A 21,219-nucleotide genomic window follows, 5' to 3' on the forward strand; every position below is an offset into this window, starting at 1 on the left:
AAATTACCCAATGTTCCATCCATAGCGGTTCTGCTGGTGGAATCATCAGAATTAAGAAATAATAATTCTAATTTATTGGACTCCAGGCATCATCTGATCAAGAGAGCCACCCCCACCCTAAACAGTCCTTACTATATTGTTCATATCCAGGGATAACCCAACTGATATTGTTACTTTTATTGATTTTTAAATTTATATTTGGATTTCTAGCCTGCCAATCTCAACCAAAACTGACTAGTTGCAGGCTACAATCAAGTCATATACATCTTACAGTTAAAAAAACCATTAAAACTATAAACCCCAAAATTATATAATGCTGAAGAATATTACAGTGGAGAATAAGCACATTTCTCCTCTAATTTTGCAGCCTCTCTTGGTGGCAAGACCCATGTTTCAGCAGCAGAATGAGAATGTCAAGTGTCTGGATATTCTGACAAACAACAGAGAAGTGAGGGGGGGGGTGTCTGGTACTGGAGAAAAGAAACCAGCCATTTGAGGGCTGTCTTCTGGATTCCAGTTCCAGCAAGGCGATGGGCTAACAGCTCAAGGTCGACCATGTCAAACGTAGCCAACAGTCTAACAACATGAACAGTGACCTGCCCCTATCCGGCTAACACTGGAGAGAGTCCATCAGGGCAACCAGCATGGTCTCTACCCCATGGCTGGGACAGAATTCCAGGAGCTGATCTGCAGCAGGTCTGAAATGCCTGCTATGTATGCCATAATTTGACCATGCACTCCAGTTCTTCTTTTTAAGTTTGGAGGGTCTACCTCCACATAAACACTTTGCTACCTCTGCTGCGTGCCCTCAGGGGATATCTTTCCCTCCAGCTAAACTCAAGTCCAGTAGCACCTTAGACACCAATGAGATTTCAACAATAACAGCTCTCTTCATCTTGTCTTTTGAAAGTTCATATCCTGATAATCTTGTTGGTCTCTAAGGTGCTCGTGTATTTGAGTCTAATTATTCTATTGCAGATCAGCACAGCTACTCTCTGAAACTATTTCTCTCAAGGATTCTTAAGGCTCCTCTCTTTACCACCTTTCATAAAACCATTAATGGTTTCCTTTACTTGCTATCTACTGTTACTGGTCTTCTTTCTGAACAACAATGTCAACAACAAAAGCTCATGTATTTTTTTGATCATCTGTTATAGTTTTATTTCTTCATGATTGTTTCTGCATACCTGAATAAGGCTTTAAGATTTTCAGGCAGCTCAGTACGACCTGCGTATCCAGGATTCATAGTAATAAACATCCCAACAGTTGATATAAGAGAGATCATCTCCCCAAGGAAGTTGAATGTCTTCTTTTTGGCTCTAATTGCATCTTGAACACATTTAACCTAAACAGTGAACCGAAAGTCCTGTGTGAGATTTGCAGAAAGATAATAAAATCCAGAATATTCAAATAAAAAAAAATAGAGAATATATTTTTGTTGTCTAAATGGTACTTTCACAAAGCCAATAATGAATAAGGGCAATGTTTCCTGACCTTCCCCTGAACTGACCTAATGACATCATTGTATAGCTGAGCCTATGTGGCATCATTGTGCTATTGGGATGTCATCATACTGATACTTCAATCCCTGCTTGGCTGGGAAACAAAGTCAGCATATATAAGATTTAATAGGTGGTTTACTGAATTATTAAGCAATTAATGTCATTCAAAAACATCAAAATGTGGCCTTAAGCCCATCCTGGAAGTACCATGTTCTTGTCTATGTTTACTTACAGAAAATAGGACTGATATCATTAAGATTTTGTTGGTGCACAGCAGTTTAGATAATCCACAGAACTACAAGCTATATTAGAGCACAGATATGAAATGAGCTTTCCTTGGGCTACCCACACCATTTATATTCTAGAACAGGGCAAAGAATAAACTCAGAATGGAAGAAATCCTGGCACCATCACAAGGGTGACAGTTGTACCTATCCTTCAGAGTTGAGACCATTAATCTCAAGGGGACTGCACTGATCTAGACACAGAAGAAATAATAGAACTAGAAGCACTGTGAACCCCCTTTTATTTATGCACAATAGCTGGGTAAATATGGAGATTCTTTACCTGTACAGCAATTACTGACAAGACTTCCACTGAAATGCGATTGAATTCATCAAAACATCCCCATGCACCTGTCTGGGATAATCCTTTGTATATATTTCCACAGGACTATGGAAGAAAAGGGAAGGGTGATGCTTAGAGCCAATTTAGTGCATCAATGGGGTAAGCCATTTATGACTTGGTTTCCCCCAGAGTTTAAAACACTAGCCACAGAAAGACACACTGTAAAATGAAAATTTATTTGGGGGGGGGCGGGGTGGGAAAGGAAATGTTGTAAAGAATGCACAGCATATTATTTTCTGGGATTTTTTTTTTTTGCATGATGTAGCTGCCAAGTGGGAAAGTATGGAGCTGTGTGCTGTGTATTCTGATCTATGGGGTTACATACCCCTAGGATTAAGCTCAATACTTAAGTAAGTAAAACTCCAGGAAAAATTGAATATATTATAACTAGTGGCCAAGCTGATTATTTTTGTAGCCATCACTACATCCTCTGGCAGCAAATTTCACATTTTAATCACTGTGTACAGCAGATTCAGGAAGATGAAGAAAGTTTCTAATAACAAAACATGCTCTGATATCAAAGAACAGCACTAAAAGCTAAGATTTCATTGATGTACTCATTAACATAGCATACTTCAGCACACTAGAGAGAGCTGCCTCTTAAGAGAGCTATCTTCTAGCAGCAGGAGGAGAACATGAAGACAGCTTCAGCAACTGAGCAGCCTCCAGTCATTTCAATTCTCTCACAGCGGTGGAGGAGAAAACCCTTTTGTGCAATGGCCTGCACAGCTGCTCCTAGTGAGTAGAACAATATGCACTTCGATAGCTGGGGGCAATTAGAGTAATGGGAAAGGCGGCCTTATCTGGGGAATGGGAAAGACAAACATGCATGCTCCAGACTTGCATAGCTAACATAATGTTTGTATAGTAAGAGAAAGCACCGGGAGACTGAGTTATTCATTGGGTTCTAGGGACCTACCTGCATTTTATGCTGTTTCTGAATATGACCTGGACCCTGCTAAACCAGAAGTAAAGTCAGAAGTAATGTCAGTCTGCTACATGAATTGCTGGAAACTCTTGTGGTTTTACCTTAGAGCTTATGGCAATTCCTAGAGGGGTGTGATGTCATGTTCTAGCTTTCTTTGGAAATAACATCACACCATCAACTGCTAGCGATTTCAGTCAACAAGTGACGGTGTGCTTTTCACTGCCCACCCCCAGGTTCCTGCTGGTTTCCAGCTGCTGGCTGGCAATTCTAAGCAGTTCTAGGGGAGGGCAGAATTTGGGGAGGGAGAAAGCTCAGCAGGAATGTGATGTTTTAGTGTTTGCCCTTTGATTCTGCTATTTCCTCCGGGGGAATTGATCTATGTAGTCTCAAGAGATAAGTTGTAATTCCAGGAAAACTGCAGGTCCCAGCTGGAAGTTGGCAACCTCAAGTTTTACTGTTCTAACTTTCTGTTTGACATCCTCTTTGCAAAGGCATTGAGCATGGGACAGTCATTGCCAGAACCAAGGGCTCAGAACTGACCCATTGTTACTTTCACTGGCTGGATCTGTACCTTGTAGTCCATTTGCTCTGAACAGTTGAAAACATACACCATGATGCCAACTGCCCTGCCCAGGTCTTTGGTGGTCTCGGTTTTTCCTGTACCGGCAGGGCCTGCAGGGGCTCCTCCCATGATTAAGTGGAGGGACTGTGTCAGAGTGATGTAGCATCTGTAAAACAGAGAAATTGGCCACATCGTCATCTGCCCTGAAAGACGACATGCAATCTGCTCTGTGGTTGCCTATGGATATGGGACCAAGGTGCAAGTTAACAAAGGCATGCAGCTCATACCTGTCAGTGAGTGGTGTGATCACTAGCCGTGGAGTATTGCCAAGATATTCATAGGAATACTGGAGCTGAGCATCACAGATGTTGGCATAGCAGTGCCCCTTTTCTTCATCCCAGCGATGTCTAAGTTGGGACTGCCATGTAAAGGCCTGGGAGCTTTCCACCTGCCACCCAAACAAAGAGCCACTGAAATATTATTTCACACTGGCTGCTCCTTTCCCCCTTTCTGTCCTCCTCATAAGCGTATTAGATATACTCTGTTACGAGACTCGGTTACAATGGGCTTCTATGCCTTTAACAATGCTTTAGTTTCAATTTCCATGCATCAGCATAGGTCAAAGGCCTTCTGCTTCGGATCTTACAAAGACTGTGCTCCCCAAATCATACAGTATAGCAGCCTTCGCCTTTTCTTTGGCTCTTAATAGGATTTTGGGTTTGTGGGTGTAAATTTTGTTCTTTGGAAAGGATACAGTCTTAATCCTTACTTTTCTCTCTGGAGCTCTCATAGTAAAAAGATGCTTGAAGCCAACATAAATTAACACACAGGGATGCCAGCCTTCAGGCAGGACCTGGGGATCCCCTGAAATTTCCGCTCATCTCCACCCTACAGAGATCTGTTCCCCTGGCTTTGGAGGGTGGACTCTTTAGTGCTGAGCCCCACCAAGGCTCCTGTCCTCCCCACGCTCTACCCCCAAATATCCAGGGGTTCCCAAACCTGCATTTGGCAACCCTTACCCCCCCCCCCAAACAGAAACTGTACCTTTGCTGTAATCATTTTGGCAATGACATCTCTGGCATGGACATCAATGGTACAGATTGTCATGATTTTCATTCTGTCTCCTGGAGTTAAGTTCCCAATGAGGAGTGTGATCAATGTGTTTAACTGATTAATCTGGACAAATTAAAAAATGGAATGGAGGTGTTTTCCTGATCTCTGCAGTCATGATCACTACAGGCTTGTTATTTTTACAAAAATGAAATGAGGTTATTAAGAAGTAGCATTCAGTGACTAAGCTCAAATCACACTGTGCAATGTACTGTGGAAACAGAACTTATATCCTGCAGAGGAAAAGAGCTTGTGGCCTCACAGGCAAATTGTACAGAGGGTTGTGATATACCTGCTTTTTATTGTAATCCTTGATTGCATTTTCATAACCTTCCTCCAGTCTTGAAAAGGCAATGCCAACCTCGGTTGTCCACCAGATCTGGGTACATGTTAAAGCAATCTGTAACAACAGTCAAATTGTTCCATGACAACAGGAAGCCTTTGGAGATGCTACAAGTGTTCTGAAATGCTGCCATGATCTTGTCGTCAAATGTACAGTGACTGCTAGAGAGGCAGGACTGCTTCTTTTAGGTTTAAACATGCCAAAATGCTGAGTGGCCCTGGCTTTCTGTCTTCTGGCTATTTTTGATCATTATCAGATTATTTAACTAACAAAATTTATATCCCACTTTTCTGCCCACATAGCCACCAAGACATCTAAAAATTAAAGCATACCTAGTAAAATCACATTTTTTAACTATTAAAAACAAACAACTACAAGCAACAGATCTGATACTTATTTTGTTCTTTCAGCAAATAATATTAATATTTTTACTCTGTAGATAATTGCTGACCTGTGCTGGGTAATCAAAGAGCCACTGCTCTCTTGGTTTTTCCTCATAAGTCACAACAGCTTCTGAAATTTCTTTGCGTAAGGTGCTCTGCATTCTCTCTAGCACTCGGTTTAACCAAACTTCCACCTATGTGCAAAACTTTCCAAGTTAATGTCATAGATTATGATACTTACTCCTCACATATACCTATCAAGACCTAGTTATAAGGACATTTCCAGAATTCTCCCATTTGTAATCTATACAAACTGGGGATCCCGCCTAGTGGAAGGCGCTGTGTGAGATCCACCTGGGCTGAATCTGCACAAAGCTTTTATTGCAATCCCAGATCGATTAAATCCCTCCCATCCGCACTGAAATTGATTTCCATTTTGATTTTGGTAGATGGAAATTTTCCATCTGCAACCTCCATGCCTTGACCGGAATATAAGGGAGCGCTTATTTTCCCGGATATCCGACTAAAGCGGTCCGGAAGCCCAATAGATGAAAGTGTAGATGTCCGTGGCTTCGGATTAACCGGCACTCCCCCCCCACACACTTTTTTACAATGCTGTAAACATATTTACAAATTGACATAGCACGGTTGTCTCTTGCTGATTGGTTGAGTCGCAGACTCAAAAAGAAAGGGCTATCCTTTGGATCCTTTCCTTGGGATTGTTGGGAGACTGATATCATTCCATTATTCGCCATTTTATGCTACTCTTCACTCTCTGCTCACTAGTCTGAACATACATCTTACGAAGCCTTTTCTTTCTTTCTTTTAAAAATTAATTAAGGGGCTTGAAGCATAATATATTATTTGTCTGAATGGAAACTCAGTTTTCTGGTGACCTCTCCTCCAAGCTCCAGCTCAGTGGCACTTGCAACACCCCCCCCTTTGGCCTCAGCCATGCATTTCAAAGGCTCGCTCTGAGGGAGGGGTGGGGGTGGGGTGGGGGCCATAAGCGCAAGGTTGCTTTAAACTTGTGGGGTGCATGCTAAATTTCCTGGCAGCCCACCACAAACTGGGGGGAAGGGTGGTGTGATCGAGAAGCACTAAGAAGGACTGTACAGACTACAGTCGGCTGGGGGAGCCCACCCAGATGCAGATGGCGAAAGCAACTGAAGGCTGTTTCGGCTCGGGGAAACTGTTTGTTGCAGATCACTTACTATGTCCGGGCCCAAATCGAATGGAGATCGGTAAGAATGAATGTGGGAAAAATCATTCAATGCAGAATAAGCCCTGGTTGTGCCAGAGTATGGATGCAGTTGGGGCAAGTGACCTACCAAATGGGATAGGGGAGCGATGTTGTTTCCACCATCTGTTGGAGTTTTTAGATTGTACTATTATTCTATTGGGGATTAATTGAGGACTTTTTATGGAAATGGTTGTATTTTATCTTTTATCTTTTTGCAAGCCACCTCGGGCCAAATTTGCTGTGAGGGGTGGGGTATAAATTAAATAATAAATAAATAAAATGAATAAATATGTTCAACTGTTAATAATTTGTTGTGTGGAATTCAATTAAAATCTCTTAAATAGTCCTGCTGTGATACATGTATTGCAATTTATTGCATGGAATAAATTTATTTATGAATAGCTCAGGTAATGTCTCCAGAACTCAATGGTCAGGTTTCCCTCACTGAAGCCCTCTGCCAGGCCCAGGTCACTGAAAAATAATCTGCATTTTGAAAGGCAAAAATTCTACAGCACATAGTGCCCATGGATTTCATGAGGTGGGACCAAGCCTTGATTGAATGTTCTAGGCAAAAGACAAAGATGGATGCATGGCCAAAGTCCAGGAGGGAAGAAAGGACTAAGAAGTTGACAGCTAACATCACATATTTTAAGGAAACGTAGGGTCTTTTCAGTTGCAACAGGAGCTGCAGTGTTTGGCTTACCATGAAAGAGGGATTACAGTCACATAAAAACGTCTGCCCTATTTAGAAGAGGAAGGCAATAACTATGCTTTATTGTATAACATGTCCTATATCTCCCCTGTCTTTCACTGCCACAGTCTGGCTTCAGTTTGCAGACAGGGAAGAAGAGCCAATGTGATATAACGGAAAATGGAGAACTCAGAAGTGCAAATACTCGGGTTCAATTCTCACCTCAGTCAGGAAGTTCACTGGGTAGCCTAGAGCAAATCATTAGCATAATCTAAGATAATCATATGTATCCTGCCATGATATCCATGAAGAACGGTGGTTACTAATAAGTCAAATATACCCTTTTCTAATTCTTCAAATGTAAACCGCTGCAAGAAAGTATTCCCAAGAGCAGCAGTATATAAATTAAAGTGTAAATAAATAAATATGCCCTGAACTCTGGGACACCTTAGAAATCAGAAGCTTGAAAGGAACTAGATTGTTCCTTGGAGGGGTTGATGCCTGGCAGAGAGCTTACAAAGGCTCGTTCATGACACTTCTAGGAAACAGCAGAGTCCACCCTGAAGTATGAGCAAAAGACACTGTGATGGATGTCAGGAGTTGCTGTGACAGTTATGGTAATAGTAGGGGTACTGGCTGGGAAGAAGTGAGAAAGGATGGGAGGATGACTGGGAGTATGTGGGAAAGGGCACTCTCCTCTAGATACAGAGCCTCCAATCAGATGAGAATATCTTTATTGGCATACAGAGCCTCCTTTCCAATAAAACAGGGCGAAACATAATAGCTTTAACATGTTAGCACCTTTTGATTGGGGGTCCAAGTTCTTGCAGGCTTCAGCAAGACCTGAGGCCCAAATAGGTTCAGCATGGGTCTGAAGAGCCAAGCTGTTCCTTTGTTGGTGAAGATTGCTTTTGTCATTTGTTAGGGGATCTGTCTCACCTGTATGTTATGCCATGCAGGATGACGAAGGGGAATGGTGCTAAAGATGCAATGGAGAGAGGAGGGGGATCACAACTAATAAAAAAATAGATAGACTATGGCTTGTTAGTACCTAGTTAGTAACTTTCCTTTTATTTATCTGAGTGTACCTAGATCTGTTGTCATACCCCTGGGATACGCACCCATGAAGACATCAAAGCAGACTCAGGGCTCTTTGTAGAGATGAGTAAAAGTAGATTTATTGAGGGCTTAAGGGGAGCATCTACAGGAACTTGCCATCATGGAACACACATTCCTGATGACACCTCATAGAGTTTTCCAGGAATAGATATACCCTTAGTACTCCCATCCTCCATGAGGTTTGTATGCCAAAAGGCATTCCCAAGGTAAGGCAGTGCTATATGAACAATAAAATTAAGCCATCCTTCAAACATTTTAGCATTCAGACATGAAGAGCCAGGCAAGGTCATTTTGCATCCCTTACAACACTAAACAATACAATTTACAAAAGATAACAAGGACAACTTCAGAAGGTGAAAAGAACAAGAGATGGGGAGAGGAGGCTGGGAGATCCCCCTTAGGGAAGGCCCCTCGACTGAAGGCATGTACTCCAGCTGTGAGTACATGGCATCTGTTCTTGTAGTACACTGAGTTCGTGCCTTGTAGAAATAAAGTTGTTTAATTTGAGAGAGTCTGCACAGGTCCTTACATACCTGCTTTGTTTCCTTGTTACTGTAATACACTCCTGGAGTGTGACTCTTAGGTGACCCATAAGAGAAACATGGGCCGGATTTTACCCAAAGTAACAGCAACAGTAAAATGGAGGATGAGACGATGACTAGTCTTGTCCCATAAAATGACAAAGATCACAACAGGCATATACATTTCCAGTGCTATGTGCTTAGCCATGAAGAAAGGTAGTGCAGTGGCTTGAAACAATGCTATAAGACAACCTGATCAACTTGACCATTAATTAGATCAACCAACCTGTCCAGAACAGTCACATTCCTTATCAAAATCAACATATTCATCTTCTTTACTGTACATTCCCAAACCAATCTTCAGAGGTTTCTCATTTGCATCTAATTTGAATTTCAGCTTGGCCATACTATCAAATAGCTTGGACAAATGACGAGACACCTTTAATAAAAAGTGGGCAAGATTAACACAGCAGTTGTAGGGGTATACAAATAGAAAGGTGGAGGACAATGAAATTATGCCAATGTTGTTAAAAAGAAGGCTGAATGGAAAGCTTGAGAGACACGGGCTCTGAACGGGGAATGCTTTGTAGGGTAAGAGGAGCTCTTTCAGTCTTCTATTTCTTGGAATTCAACAATAAGCTGGGCCACTTGTTCTATAAGATGATCTCTCTAAAAAAGAGGTCTGGGATTTACAAATGTAAAATCCTAAATTCTATTATGATAAAAAAGCAGAAGAAAGCCAAGACACCCCTCCTGGGTTTATTTTACCTCAACAGGGTCATTGCCATTAGACAAAATATCCAGAAGGTCAGCAGAGGACACAAAGTAAAATCTTGGGAAAGCCAGCCTCTTTGTTTCCAGGTATTCAGCCAAAGCCTTTTCACAAAGCGCTAAGCTAATAGGCAAGGAAAGGAACAAATGAAAGCATTGCTGGGTTTTTACTTTATGTGTTATTCAGAACTACAAATATGCATGATGCTTTAGTTTACAGCATAACATAAGCAACACCTAACAATTTTTCACAGTCGTGGAGACAACAGAGAGAGAGAAAAAGGAAGGGAGAAACAGTAGTAAGGGATGAATACAAATAAAGGCATCAGTCTATGATTGCATGCTTAGGACTCCACTTCAGTTGAATTCTTGTGGTATTGGATTAAGCTAAGGGCTTATGGGAAAATATGGTGCATGGTTAGAAATGTTTCAAAGACTGTGGTTATGTCCATAACTCATTAGTTGTCGCATGAAGAAAGATGACTTGCATGAATGAATGAGCTACGACTGATCAACCTCTTTTATATTACTTGAAGTCAGCTCAAAGAGAATGCTTTTCTAGGGAGCCAGAGCACACCTTTGAATGAAATTCATATTGTTGTTGTTAGGTGCGAAGTCGTGTCCAACCCATCACGACCCCATGGACAATGATCCTCCAGGCCTTCCTGTCTTCTACCATTCCCCGGAGTCCATTTAAGCTCGCACCGATTGCTTCAGTGACTCCATCCTGCCACCTCATTCTCTGTCGTCCCCTTCTTCTTTTACCCTCAATCGCTCCCAGCATTAGGCTCTTCTCCAGGGAATCCTTCCTTCTCATGAGGTGGAGAAAATATTTGAGTCTCATCTTCAGGATCTGGCCTTCTAAGGAGCAGTCAGGGCTGATCTCCTCATATAAAGGTAAAGGTAAAGGTATCCCCTGTGCAAGCACCGAGTCATGTCTGACCCTTGGGGTGACGCCCTCTAGCGTTTTCATGGCAGACTCAATATGGGGTGGTTTGCCAGTGCCTTCCCCAGTCATGACCGTTTACCCCCCAGCAGCAAGCTGGGTACTCATTTTACCGACCTCGGAAGGATGGAAGGCTGAGTCAACCTTGAGCCGGCTGCTGGGATCGAACTCCCAACCTCATGAGCAAAGCTTTCAGGCAGCTGCCTTACCACTCTGCGCCACAAGAGGCTCATTAGGATGAGGATCTCCTCATATAGTGTGGATCTCCTCATATAGGATCTCCTCATATAGTGTGGTGTAATATAGTGTGGTGTAATAAAGTGATGAGAAATCAAGGAATATGCATGTATATTTGAATAATCTCCATGATACAGATAAAAGTACCAGAACAACAAGCAAAGGGTATATTCCTTTGCAGAATTACTTCAGTCTGAGCCCATTACTACAAGTGGTTGTTCATATGAGGAGCAAGAAAAGAAAAAATTGCCATCCCTGAATTCAATGGCCTTTGATTGGAATAATTTTGCCTAGAATTACACTGCAAGGTGCCTCACATCAAGGAAATCTAGCACCCTTACAAGGCTTTTTATGTGAGCTACTCTCATCCATTTCAATGCCACCTTCATTCTCACTGCCTTGCCCAAGTTCCTAGCAATTATTCTAACTGCAAATACAGTTCAAAACCTAATTGACCAATTAAAATTATCAACCATTCATTGCTCCCTGTATTTTATCTTCAGACCTATATACAAGGAAGTCCCATTCTGACAGAATGTCCTTCAAGCTGTTGTAATCTAGGCAAAATCACCACTCTTTTTGAGCCTGCAGGCGGCTTTGGAATTCTGACACAGTATGGTGGGGGCAGTCACAAATGGTTGCCACTAAATCTCCTGGAATTATAACTATTCTGGCTACATATAACTCGGATTAGTTCCAAGGGTTGCCAGCTCCAGGTTGGGAAATAACAGAAGATTTGAGAGGCAGGGCCTAAGGATGGTGGGGGTTTGGGGAGGGCAGGGACTTCAACTGGGGTAAAGGTAAAGGTAAAGGTAAAGGTATCCCCTGTGCAAGCACTGAGTCATGTCTGACCCTTGGGGTGACACCCTCCAGCGTTTTCATGGCAGACTCAATACGGGGTGGTTTGCCAGTGCTTTCCCCAGTCATTACCGTTTACCCCCCCAGCAAGCAAGCTGGGTACTTATTTTACCGACCTCGGAAGGATGGAAGGCTGAGTCAACCTTGAGCTGGCTGCTGGGATCGAACTCCAAGCCTCATGGGCAGAGCTTTCAGACTGCATGTCTGCTGCCTTACCACTCTGCGCCAACTGGGGTAAAATACCATAAAGTCCACCCTCCAGAGTAGCCATTTTTTCCAGGGAAACTGATTGCTGTTGCATGGAGATTACTTGTTATCCCTGGAGCTCTCTAGCCACCATGGGATGACTGACAACCGTATTAGTTCCCCTGGAAAAAGTAGCTGCTTTAAAGGGTGGATTCCATGGCATTGCACCCTACTGAGGCCCCTCTTCTGCTCAAGACCCACCCTCTCTAGGCTCCAATCCCAAATCCCTGGGAATTTCAACCCTACTGATATCCCCATCCCCATTATGATATCAATACCATTTCAGAACTATCTAATTGACACATCAGTGCCATGAAGTTGCTGCAATAGTCTTTTCCCAAGATAAATTTGGATCTCCTACCTTAATAACACAAATGATTTCCTACATTTCTTATAGACTATGATCTGCTTTCTTATCCCCCCACAATGTCTCTCTGATTAAATTTTGCACTTGTGTTTTCACAAAATTAGGCTGAAACATGACATATTTCTAACCTCTTCTGCAAGGCTTCTAGTTTGTCATAGAGACCTGGCTTATTTGTTGCTTCAACCACATTAGGAGTTTTTATCGCATCAGCCATTAATTCCTGTAAGACAGAAGATTTATCAGCCCTTTGACTACAACTGTTTCTTCACATGAGAAGTAGGGAAGAGAAGGAGTTGCTCACCTTAAAATCCTTGTCAATAGAATCAAAGCGCTTAGAGTCCTCAGGCAGCTGATTCCGAATGTCTTCTGAGCCAATGAAGATACTTTCCAAGTGACTCCAAGTTCTCTGAACTTCAAACCAGATAGTTATCACAGAGTCAGCAGTAGATAATTTCTGCTGCCAACCAGAGACTTCCTGAAGGAAGTGTGCTAAATATTTAGACGTCATCAGAGTCTGAAGTTGCACTTGATTTTCTTCCAAGGTTTCTACCAGTACTTCATCAGACTTGAGTAACATGGTTCCAGTTCTATGGTGAGGCTCATGTTCAAATTGCATAGTTGACCAGGTACTATCAAGAGCTTTCAGTACCTTCAAACAAAATAAAAAGAAAATGCTTTAGGTAGATACCATGTAGTACAATATACACACCCAACAAATGCAAATAATCTCTAACAATTTACTATGTGAGGTATAGTAATGAAAAGGCAGATATCAGGCTCCAAACATACATGATTTGTGATTGGCTCTTCCTAGAGAATTTCCAAGTCAAATTACAGCTGCACAAAACTCCTATTTCAACCACAGTCATGTAGGAAGGGGGAGGAGTTTAGCTCTTTTAGTTCAATGGGCTTTGCCAATTGAAATGCGGGCCTCTACACTTTTGCAACCTTTTAAGAAAAACATTTTTCCCATTAAAGGGCTAATAACACAGTTCTGATTTATGAAAGTATGCACAAGCAGAAGAAATAAATTCATGGGGCCATTCCGCACAACCAGCAATGTAGCTAAATTTGAGCGCTATTGAAAAGTGGTGCAATCAATAGTGGCATGTCTCGTTTTTCTTGGGAAAAATGCTCTCCCACTAACGCTGTTCTCGTAATGCACAAGTTTCCAGTCTCGCCGAAATCGCAACAAAGGAGGCAATATTTTTCTGTGCTTCCTCCCACCCCTGGCCGTCAATCAACCAGAACAGTCAATTAACTGTTGTGTTCATGTTTCCCTTTGAAAACTGTTTGTAAAAAACCCCCAAACACCTGTAGCAATGCATATTTGTTCATTCGATGTATCAGAATGCACATGTCTTTTTCGGATGTGTTGCAGATTGTTCTCAAGAGTCTAGCGGTTTTTTTAGGGGGGAATACACTTTTGTGGATTCCCTGAAAAGTGCTACAATGAAGTGATTTTTGCAGGAGTGTTGCAGGAGTGTTGCAGATTGTGTATGACGTCGTGCGTAATGTTTAAAAAAAAACGTTACACAATGGTGAGGCTTCAGCAACATTAACACTATGCGGAATGGACCATGCTTTTCTTCTTGTGTGGCCCTGATCCAAATTAGGTCACCACATGGTTTAAGAGATCTTCAGTCCCTACCATACCTCATTTGACTCAGACTAAGGACCTGAACACTCTAGAAGTACCTGATTCTTGAAGTTTGTTTGACTCACTTTTAGAAGGCAGGTGAAAACTTTCTCATCAGCTTATGATGATGGATTTTGTGATTTCATTGTGTTACCTGGATGGCAACTGTTTGTTGATTTATATAATAACTGTTATATTGGAACTGCTTTGTTTTTAATTATTTCCAAAATCCATGGCAGAGGCAGTTTTTCACTATATTCACAGTGATTTCATTTGGAGCCACAGTGAAGACACGTGCTCTGTAGTAGAAGACCACTCTTGCAAAGGGGTAAAAAAAACCCCCAAAACACAGCACAAGTGGAAGCAAGACTTCAACCTAGTCTCCATATTTTCATGAGGACTCATATATAATCTGAGGTTACAGGGTTATTTCTTGGTCTTGGACAACAAATACAGAATGAATGGATAAATATGCTAACGTATGCAGAATGTAGTTCAGCAAAGGCACTAATTCTGTAGCAGATTACTAATGTAAATGGTGGTGCTATGAACAAACCAGGAATGTATCAGTTTAGTCTGCGTTCAAGAGAGAGATCATATCTCACTGATGATGTTTCTTCACAGTCCTCATAGTAAGAAATGTCACTGAACACCATTATTTCAGTAAGAGAATAATATCAACCCAAAATATCTTCCTTTAAAGATAGGAAATGAAGTATCACGTTTCGACATTTTTAGAGAAGTGAGAAACACACAATTTGCATGTTAATTCAACAAAAGATGAACATGACAGAAATTTTACCTTCTCCATCCCTGACTCTTTTACTGCCTTGTCTACAATACTGCGAACCTCATCTTCATATTTATGAAGATTTAGCTGAAGTAGGTCTGCTAATGTTGTTTCCTCAGACATGACAAAGTTTACCTGTTACATAACCAAATATGAATCAGACTGGAACATTGATCCATTCTAGCCATTTCAGACAACATACAAAAGAAACAGGTTTTCCAAAAAACAGCAAAACATAAGCTGCTCAGTGAGATATATGACCCAGCAGGTGGGCTCCTAGACTGACACATATCCTAGCCTCTGATTTAGAAGCATACATAAACTTCAGCATACCACAGGACATATTACCACCCAAAACAGCCCAGGCTCCATGCTGACACAACTTTTTTCCAGAATAATATTAGTCTGTGGAATTTTGTGCTAGAATAAAACTGCATTAATATTTATGGCATGAGCCTCTTGTGGTGCAGGGTGATGAGGCAGCAGACATGCAGTCTGAAAGCTCTGCCCATGAGGCTGGGAGTTCGATCCCAGCAGCCGGCTCAAGGTTGATTCAGCCTTCCATCCTTCTGAGGTCGGTAAAATGAGTACCCAGCTTGCTGGGGGGTAAACGGTAATGACTGGGGAAGGCACTGGCAAACCACCCTGTATTGAGTCTGGCATGAAAACGATAGAGGGCGACACCGCAAGGATCAGACATGACCCGGTGCTTGCACCGGGGATACTTTTACCTTTACCTTAATATTTATGGCACTTGTGAATTTTTGAAATAATACATTCTAATTTGCTTCTCTTCTAAACATATTTTGTGAAACCTTCAGTGCAAGTTTAAAATCTTAAAATTTATGAAATATGTGCATAATTACTTTTGAAGAGCTACTAGGCTGCCCAGCAGCTGCCAGGTTCACTGCCTCCTGCCATGCTTATGGTGGCTTGCCCAGAGTTGCTCCAGGCGGGTTCACCGAGGTTTCCCTTCTTCCCTCCCTACTCTCGGCAGTTCCAGATAGGCTCACCAAGGCTTACTTCTCTCCCCCCCCCCCCCCCTTTGAGGCCCAGCATGACTCACAGTTCGTGCTGCTGCTGCTGACAGCCTGCTCCTGGGCTCTACTACAGGTTCACCATCAGCACTGAACTCAGAACAGCTCCCCTGTGCTACCAACAAATGCTAGAGGTAAGTGCATCCCCTGTTCCTGTGCAGAGAATGCAACTTTACCTATGGAGGAATTGTTCCCCCCAAACAAAAAAATTTGCTTTTTAAAAAATATTTAAGATTGTTCTGTAATCCTCAAAGGTGCCCCAAGTTTGCAGAAAAATCTATTTAGTCTCCCTTTGCCCCCAACCTGCAGGTTTAGATATTCACACAGGCTAATACTATAGAAATTTAATGCTGTGACTTTGGCTTGTTTAGGTTACCTGGGTGGCTTGCATGAGTTCTTTCCAATGTCTGTCTCGGATAGCTGGATTCTGGAGTTCACTTACAGCTCTGAGGGATGTGATCATATTTTTAACTGTGTTATCAAGTCCCACAAAAGCATCCCACGGTCTCATTTCCTTGTCCAAGCCTCTCACATCCTTAGCAAACTTTTTGCAATCAAGATCCATCTGTTCAACATTAATCTCCTTCCACTTGGTGGTCTTCCAGTCATTAATGCTTTCATTAACCTTAATTGGACATATAAAAATGAGTAAACTGTTTCAGTAAACAGTTCTATTTTACTATATGATGTGAAGTTCATCAAATGTTTCATTTGAAGAACTTCACATCATAGAGTAAAATAGAACTGTGGTAACAAGGTCCACATGACAGGGAAAACATTGAACACATTTTTAATCTTTTTATTAGCAACATTCCTCTATCAAGTACAAGTGCTGAAATATCATAACTTTCACTACAAAAGCCTTAGCTCTTCCAGATTTGACATTAATAATAGAGGGAATTTTACCTTGTATCTGATAGTATAATACAGCCTTGAAAAAAATTACATTTTAAGAAAGGAAAATAAAATGTTAAAAATGCGTATCATATTCAGTCATTGTAGCAGGGGAAAGTGATGGCCCTCAGATTAACTCTGGGGCCGATGGATGGGGACTTGCCATCCCATGTTGCTTCCCTAGTAGGTGGGCTATTTTCACAGTCCCTATTATAGATTTAAATTTTGTTTTAAAAGGCTAGTAATTTTGCAACCAGAATTTTGCTAAGTGAGCCCACTGCATGGAAATCATGACTGACTTCATGCTATCAATTTCCTTGCCAGCAAATTGGGAAATTTTGGTGCAAGTTTTTAATACCCTGACAATGTCTCCTTGCTCAACTTTCCCTCTAGATGGCCAGTTCAAAGTCTTACCAAAACAGTCATATCCCAGAGCTCCTTGAGCAAACGCACATCCTTATGGCATGCCTTCAGCTGTTTGTAATCTGGGACAGAAACCTCAAACAAGCCTGCAGATTTGGATAAGGCTTCCATCTCTTTTTCCATAGCAGTGATCATTTTTTGTTGCTGAAAGTAGAAAACAGAATGGCATTACTGAACATTTCCAGCAGCTGAATGCAGATGTTTATGTTGGCTGATGGAAGGCAGGGTTGATAATCAGTTGCTCTGTGTGAGTGTTGGAATAATAAAGTTATTTAAATGTCAACATACAAAGGCCAGTAATTTGTTTAGGCCCACTGAGGGGTGTGTGTGTGTGTGCTATTGTAATGTGCTGTTAAGAATCTACCCTCCACACTGTCCTGTAAATTAGGTGAGCATCCACCTCACAGAAGTTCTGCATGGTTGATATCATATGCTCTTTTTTCTCTTTGTGTCTACATGTTCATGCAAACTCACAAATGGAAACCTCCGACCCAAAACATCTTGTCAGGGTTTTAAAAATTATTTTAAAGAAGGCTATTTTACTTTCTGCCTATGCTTTAAAACCACTTCTATCATACAGGTGACATTTGGGACAGACATAGGTATTACCTATACAGACTTTCTCTTGTTCTTAGATTACCTTATTTAGAGATTTATATGGTTCTGGATCAACAAAAGTGAAGGGGGCATCTTCTCGGAATTTCTCCCTGAATTCATGCTGTTTAATCTGAGAGGAGAAAAGAGAGGAGAACAGTAGGGTTAGGCAGCATCTGAAGGTGAAGAAGTTGTTGGCTATGGTTTCAGCAGGACCAGAACTGTGGTAAACCTTTACATATTATTTGTATCCTAGTGTTCCATTAATAAGTTCGACCATTAACACAGCGACCAGAGCACAAAGTAATTACAACTGAGTACAATAATCATAGCAAATAAAAATTTATCAGAAAGAGCCATTGTGGTGTAACAATTAGAAGTTTTGGACAAGGAATAGGGAGAGCCGTAGTCAAAGAACATGTCGTCAAACAAAGGAAACTCCAAACAATAATTCAGGAGCTCTTCAGCCATGGAAGTCACTGAGTGACTTGGGCCACCCACTTTTTCTCAGTCTAGCCTACCTCAACAGGCTGTTGTAAAGATAAAACAGATGATATATCACCGTGAGCTCTCGAAGGATGAAGTAAAAATGTAATGAATGGAAGATTTATTGATAAAAACCTGGAGAATCAGATAAGGATATTTCCATTTCAATCTTTCCTTTCACCCTTTCAAATTAAAACTCTATAACTTGACCAGCACACCAATCTGAAATTTTATTTATACTCTCTATTTCCCAAAAGAAAAAAGTATAAGTTTGAATTCATATTCGGATTTTGATCTAAGAGTAGGAAGGGGACTGCCCTGCTTGGATTAGAATTGTAGAAATTCACGTACCACAGCAGAATGAAATGACATAAGTTAGAATATGTAGGACATTTTAATACAATATGAGAAATTGTATATATTCTAGAGCAAGGGAAAAAGAGAAAATTTTGTCAGTAAAGGGAAAATGCAAGAAGTGGCCTCTCATAACTCTTCTTGAATGGACATTCAAGAATAAAATGGACATGGCAAGAAGAAAAGCTGATGATCAGGCAAGTATGATCAGGCAAGTATTCCAAAATACTGTAATGAACAAACTTGTCAAGCACAATTAATAGAACTATCAATCTACCTAATCTGTTTTTAATTGTAATTACTGATTCAGTCTCTGTAGAAAGGGACAGATTTATGAGGAGGGACCCCAGATCTTCCACAACCTGGCCTAAACCGAATGCCTGGTGGGAAAGCTCCATCTTGAAAGCCATGCGGAACTCATTTCACCAGGTCAGGGCCAGGACTGAAAAGGCTCTAGCCCTGGTTGAGGCCAGGCGCACTTCCTGTGGGCTGGCAACCACCAGCAGAATCAAACCCACAGAGTGAAGACCTGTGGGGGGCATAAGGAGAGAGGCATTCCTCAGATATGCAGGGCCCAGACTATGGATGGCCTTAAAAGTTAATACCAAAACCTTGAACCAGAATGCAATTGGAAACCAATGCAGCTGTATTTTTTCTGTCAAGTTCCTCTTTATATGTCTGTCTGCATGGAACACTTACATAGAGAGGGACATCTACAGAGAACCCAAGGGACCCTAAATTATAACAGGACATGCCCTTAGATGCCTTTTCCTCTAGTGACTAATGCTAAATTGTAACTGTTATGGTCAGAAGCCCACTTTCAAATTAGATTCTACTTTGGGGTTCATCATGAATGTTTGACCTGATAGTAACAACTTGAAGAGCACAGCATGCCAGCTGAGTATATTGTTAATGGTGATACCTCAAACTGCTGGCATTTCCTTCGGAGGATTGTTACTTCATTTGCCTGTAGAGGTGCCACGTTCTGTTTCACCTGGAATGATAACTTCTTGGTGTTGTTCCACTGTTCTGGTAGCTCCTGAAACAAGCAACAGAGAATTGTCAAAGGTGTTTACAGGTAGCTTCAGAACAATAAGGAAGGAGATCAAAGAGCCAGGTAGCAAAATGCAGACATTTGTTTAAGGATTGCTGTACTTTTCTGAATTTTATTCACTTCCTGTTGTTAATAATGGAGAAATGTTCATGTATAATAAATGTAGCTTGTTGTTGCTATGGTGATAACCTTGTAACTCCATCTCCGTAACCCCTACAGACTTTTTCAAGATCACATATAGAGTAGTGGAGCCAAAGGAAAATCACTGTGCATATTGTATGGTCAGACACATTATACCCCAGATGCAGGAGTTTGTTAAATGATCTGTTATTTTGCCCTCCTTTCTGCATTCTCTATACCATTGTGACCATATTAAAAAACTTACAAAACATCAATATCTAAATGTTGACGAACAATTAAAAACTTACATGCAACTGCATATGGATCTCTTCAGGCATTTCTTCTCCGTAAAGTTTTAACAACTCAATAGTTTGTTTTAGAGGTTCAAACATATTGTCAGTAGCAATTTGTCTGTCCTTGACCCTCATTAAGTGTCCCATTACATCTACCAGCCCATCATAGTCACCTTCTTTCACAGGTTTAGACAAGCCTGCATTCACTTCTTTCATGAATGTGGCAAGGTCCTTAAGGCTGCAAAGGAAAGCATAGGTCAGATTCGGTGTAATTAGGCCTACTTTAACAGCAAGAGATAGAAAGCATTCTGTTTCTTTATTCCCCAACCCAATGACTGACCGATCTTTGATGCAAAAGCACCATCCACCCAACAAAACAGTGCTGGAGGTGAGCAGAATCACAGCTGCTGGCCCTGCTTGAAAGCACATTGCATGTATTTGGAGACCTGAACAGCAGTCCTAAACAGAGTTACACCTGCAGAATTCCATTAAAAGGGTGTCATTCTTCTTAGGATTCACAGTAAGTTAAAAACACATAGGTTCTTTTTCTGCATGATCAGATCCCCAGTTGTGTCGAAAGAACCTATGCATCCTGTTATTTATAATTTTGTTATTTATTTACAATGTTAACCAAGGGTTCTGAGTAGTTTATAATAAAGCTTGTGTGTTAACTCCAGAATCCCTAGGGAGTCCAATTTTTCAGATGTGGGGCCTGATATTCCCATGCAAGCTATAAACCAGGGTTCTTTAACTTCAGCTGGTGAAGTTTTGTAGATGAGCTGCTGGGGGCTTCTGGGCGATTTCCGTATGCCTGAGGAACTCTATTACATGTCAGAATGATTGGAAGTTTCCAAAAAAAATTCCCATTCTACCTGTTGGTGACATGGTCGATGAGGTGCTGCTTGAACATTAGGCTCCAGCGCTTGATGATGTTCAGTAGTGCTTGCTTAAAGGGACGACAGTCGCTTTGCAGCCAACCATTGAACGCTTTGGTGTTTTCAAACTTGGACACATCTTCATAGAGCTTCTCATAAGTGTCAATCTAAAAATTCACAAGTGGGAGAATGTGGCCATTCTGAGG

At 41.4% G+C, this 21,219-nt stretch overlaps 1 protein-coding gene across 3 annotated transcripts in view; it reads right to left on the reverse strand.

Moving 5' to 3' along the window:
• Positions 1–21,219, reverse strand: part of DNAH17 (dynein axonemal heavy chain 17) — a 127,296-nt gene that overhangs the window by 67,044 nt on the left and 39,033 nt on the right. For 2 of the 3 annotated variants that reach the window (XM_077328115.1, XM_077328112.1), the window contains exons 21-38: positions 21,011–21,180; positions 20,154–20,376; positions 19,594–19,710; positions 17,878–17,964; positions 17,229–17,381; positions 16,297–16,545; positions 14,896–15,018; positions 12,756–13,103; positions 12,583–12,674; positions 9,798–9,924; positions 9,316–9,468; positions 5,524–5,649; positions 5,022–5,129; positions 4,664–4,795; positions 3,907–4,067; positions 3,629–3,785; positions 2,070–2,174; positions 1,188–1,345 (exon numbers count right to left, since the gene is read on the reverse strand). In XM_077328115.1, coding sequence (XP_077184230.1) covers positions 1,188–1,345; positions 2,070–2,174; positions 3,629–3,785; positions 3,907–4,067; positions 4,664–4,795; positions 5,022–5,129; positions 5,524–5,649; positions 9,316–9,468; positions 9,798–9,924; positions 12,583–12,674; positions 12,756–13,103; positions 14,896–15,018; positions 16,297–16,545; positions 17,229–17,381; positions 17,878–17,964; positions 19,594–19,710; positions 20,154–20,376; positions 21,011–21,180 — 2,789 coding nt within the window. The remainder of the gene's footprint in view (positions 1–1,187; positions 1,346–2,069; positions 2,175–3,628; positions 3,786–3,906; positions 4,068–4,663; positions 4,796–5,021; positions 5,130–5,523; positions 5,650–9,315; positions 9,469–9,797; positions 9,925–12,582; positions 12,675–12,755; positions 13,104–14,895; positions 15,019–16,296; positions 16,546–17,228; positions 17,382–17,877; positions 17,965–19,593; positions 19,711–20,153; positions 20,377–21,010; positions 21,181–21,219) is intronic. The other variant, XM_077328114.1, reaches the window with a different exon arrangement.

The sequence above is a fragment of the Paroedura picta genome, chromosome 3 (genome assembly GCF_049243985.1).
Source record: "Paroedura picta isolate Pp20150507F chromosome 3, Ppicta_v3.0, whole genome shotgun sequence".
In the NCBI taxonomy this organism is placed as follows: Eukaryota; Metazoa; Chordata; class Lepidosauria; order Squamata; family Gekkonidae; genus Paroedura; species Paroedura picta.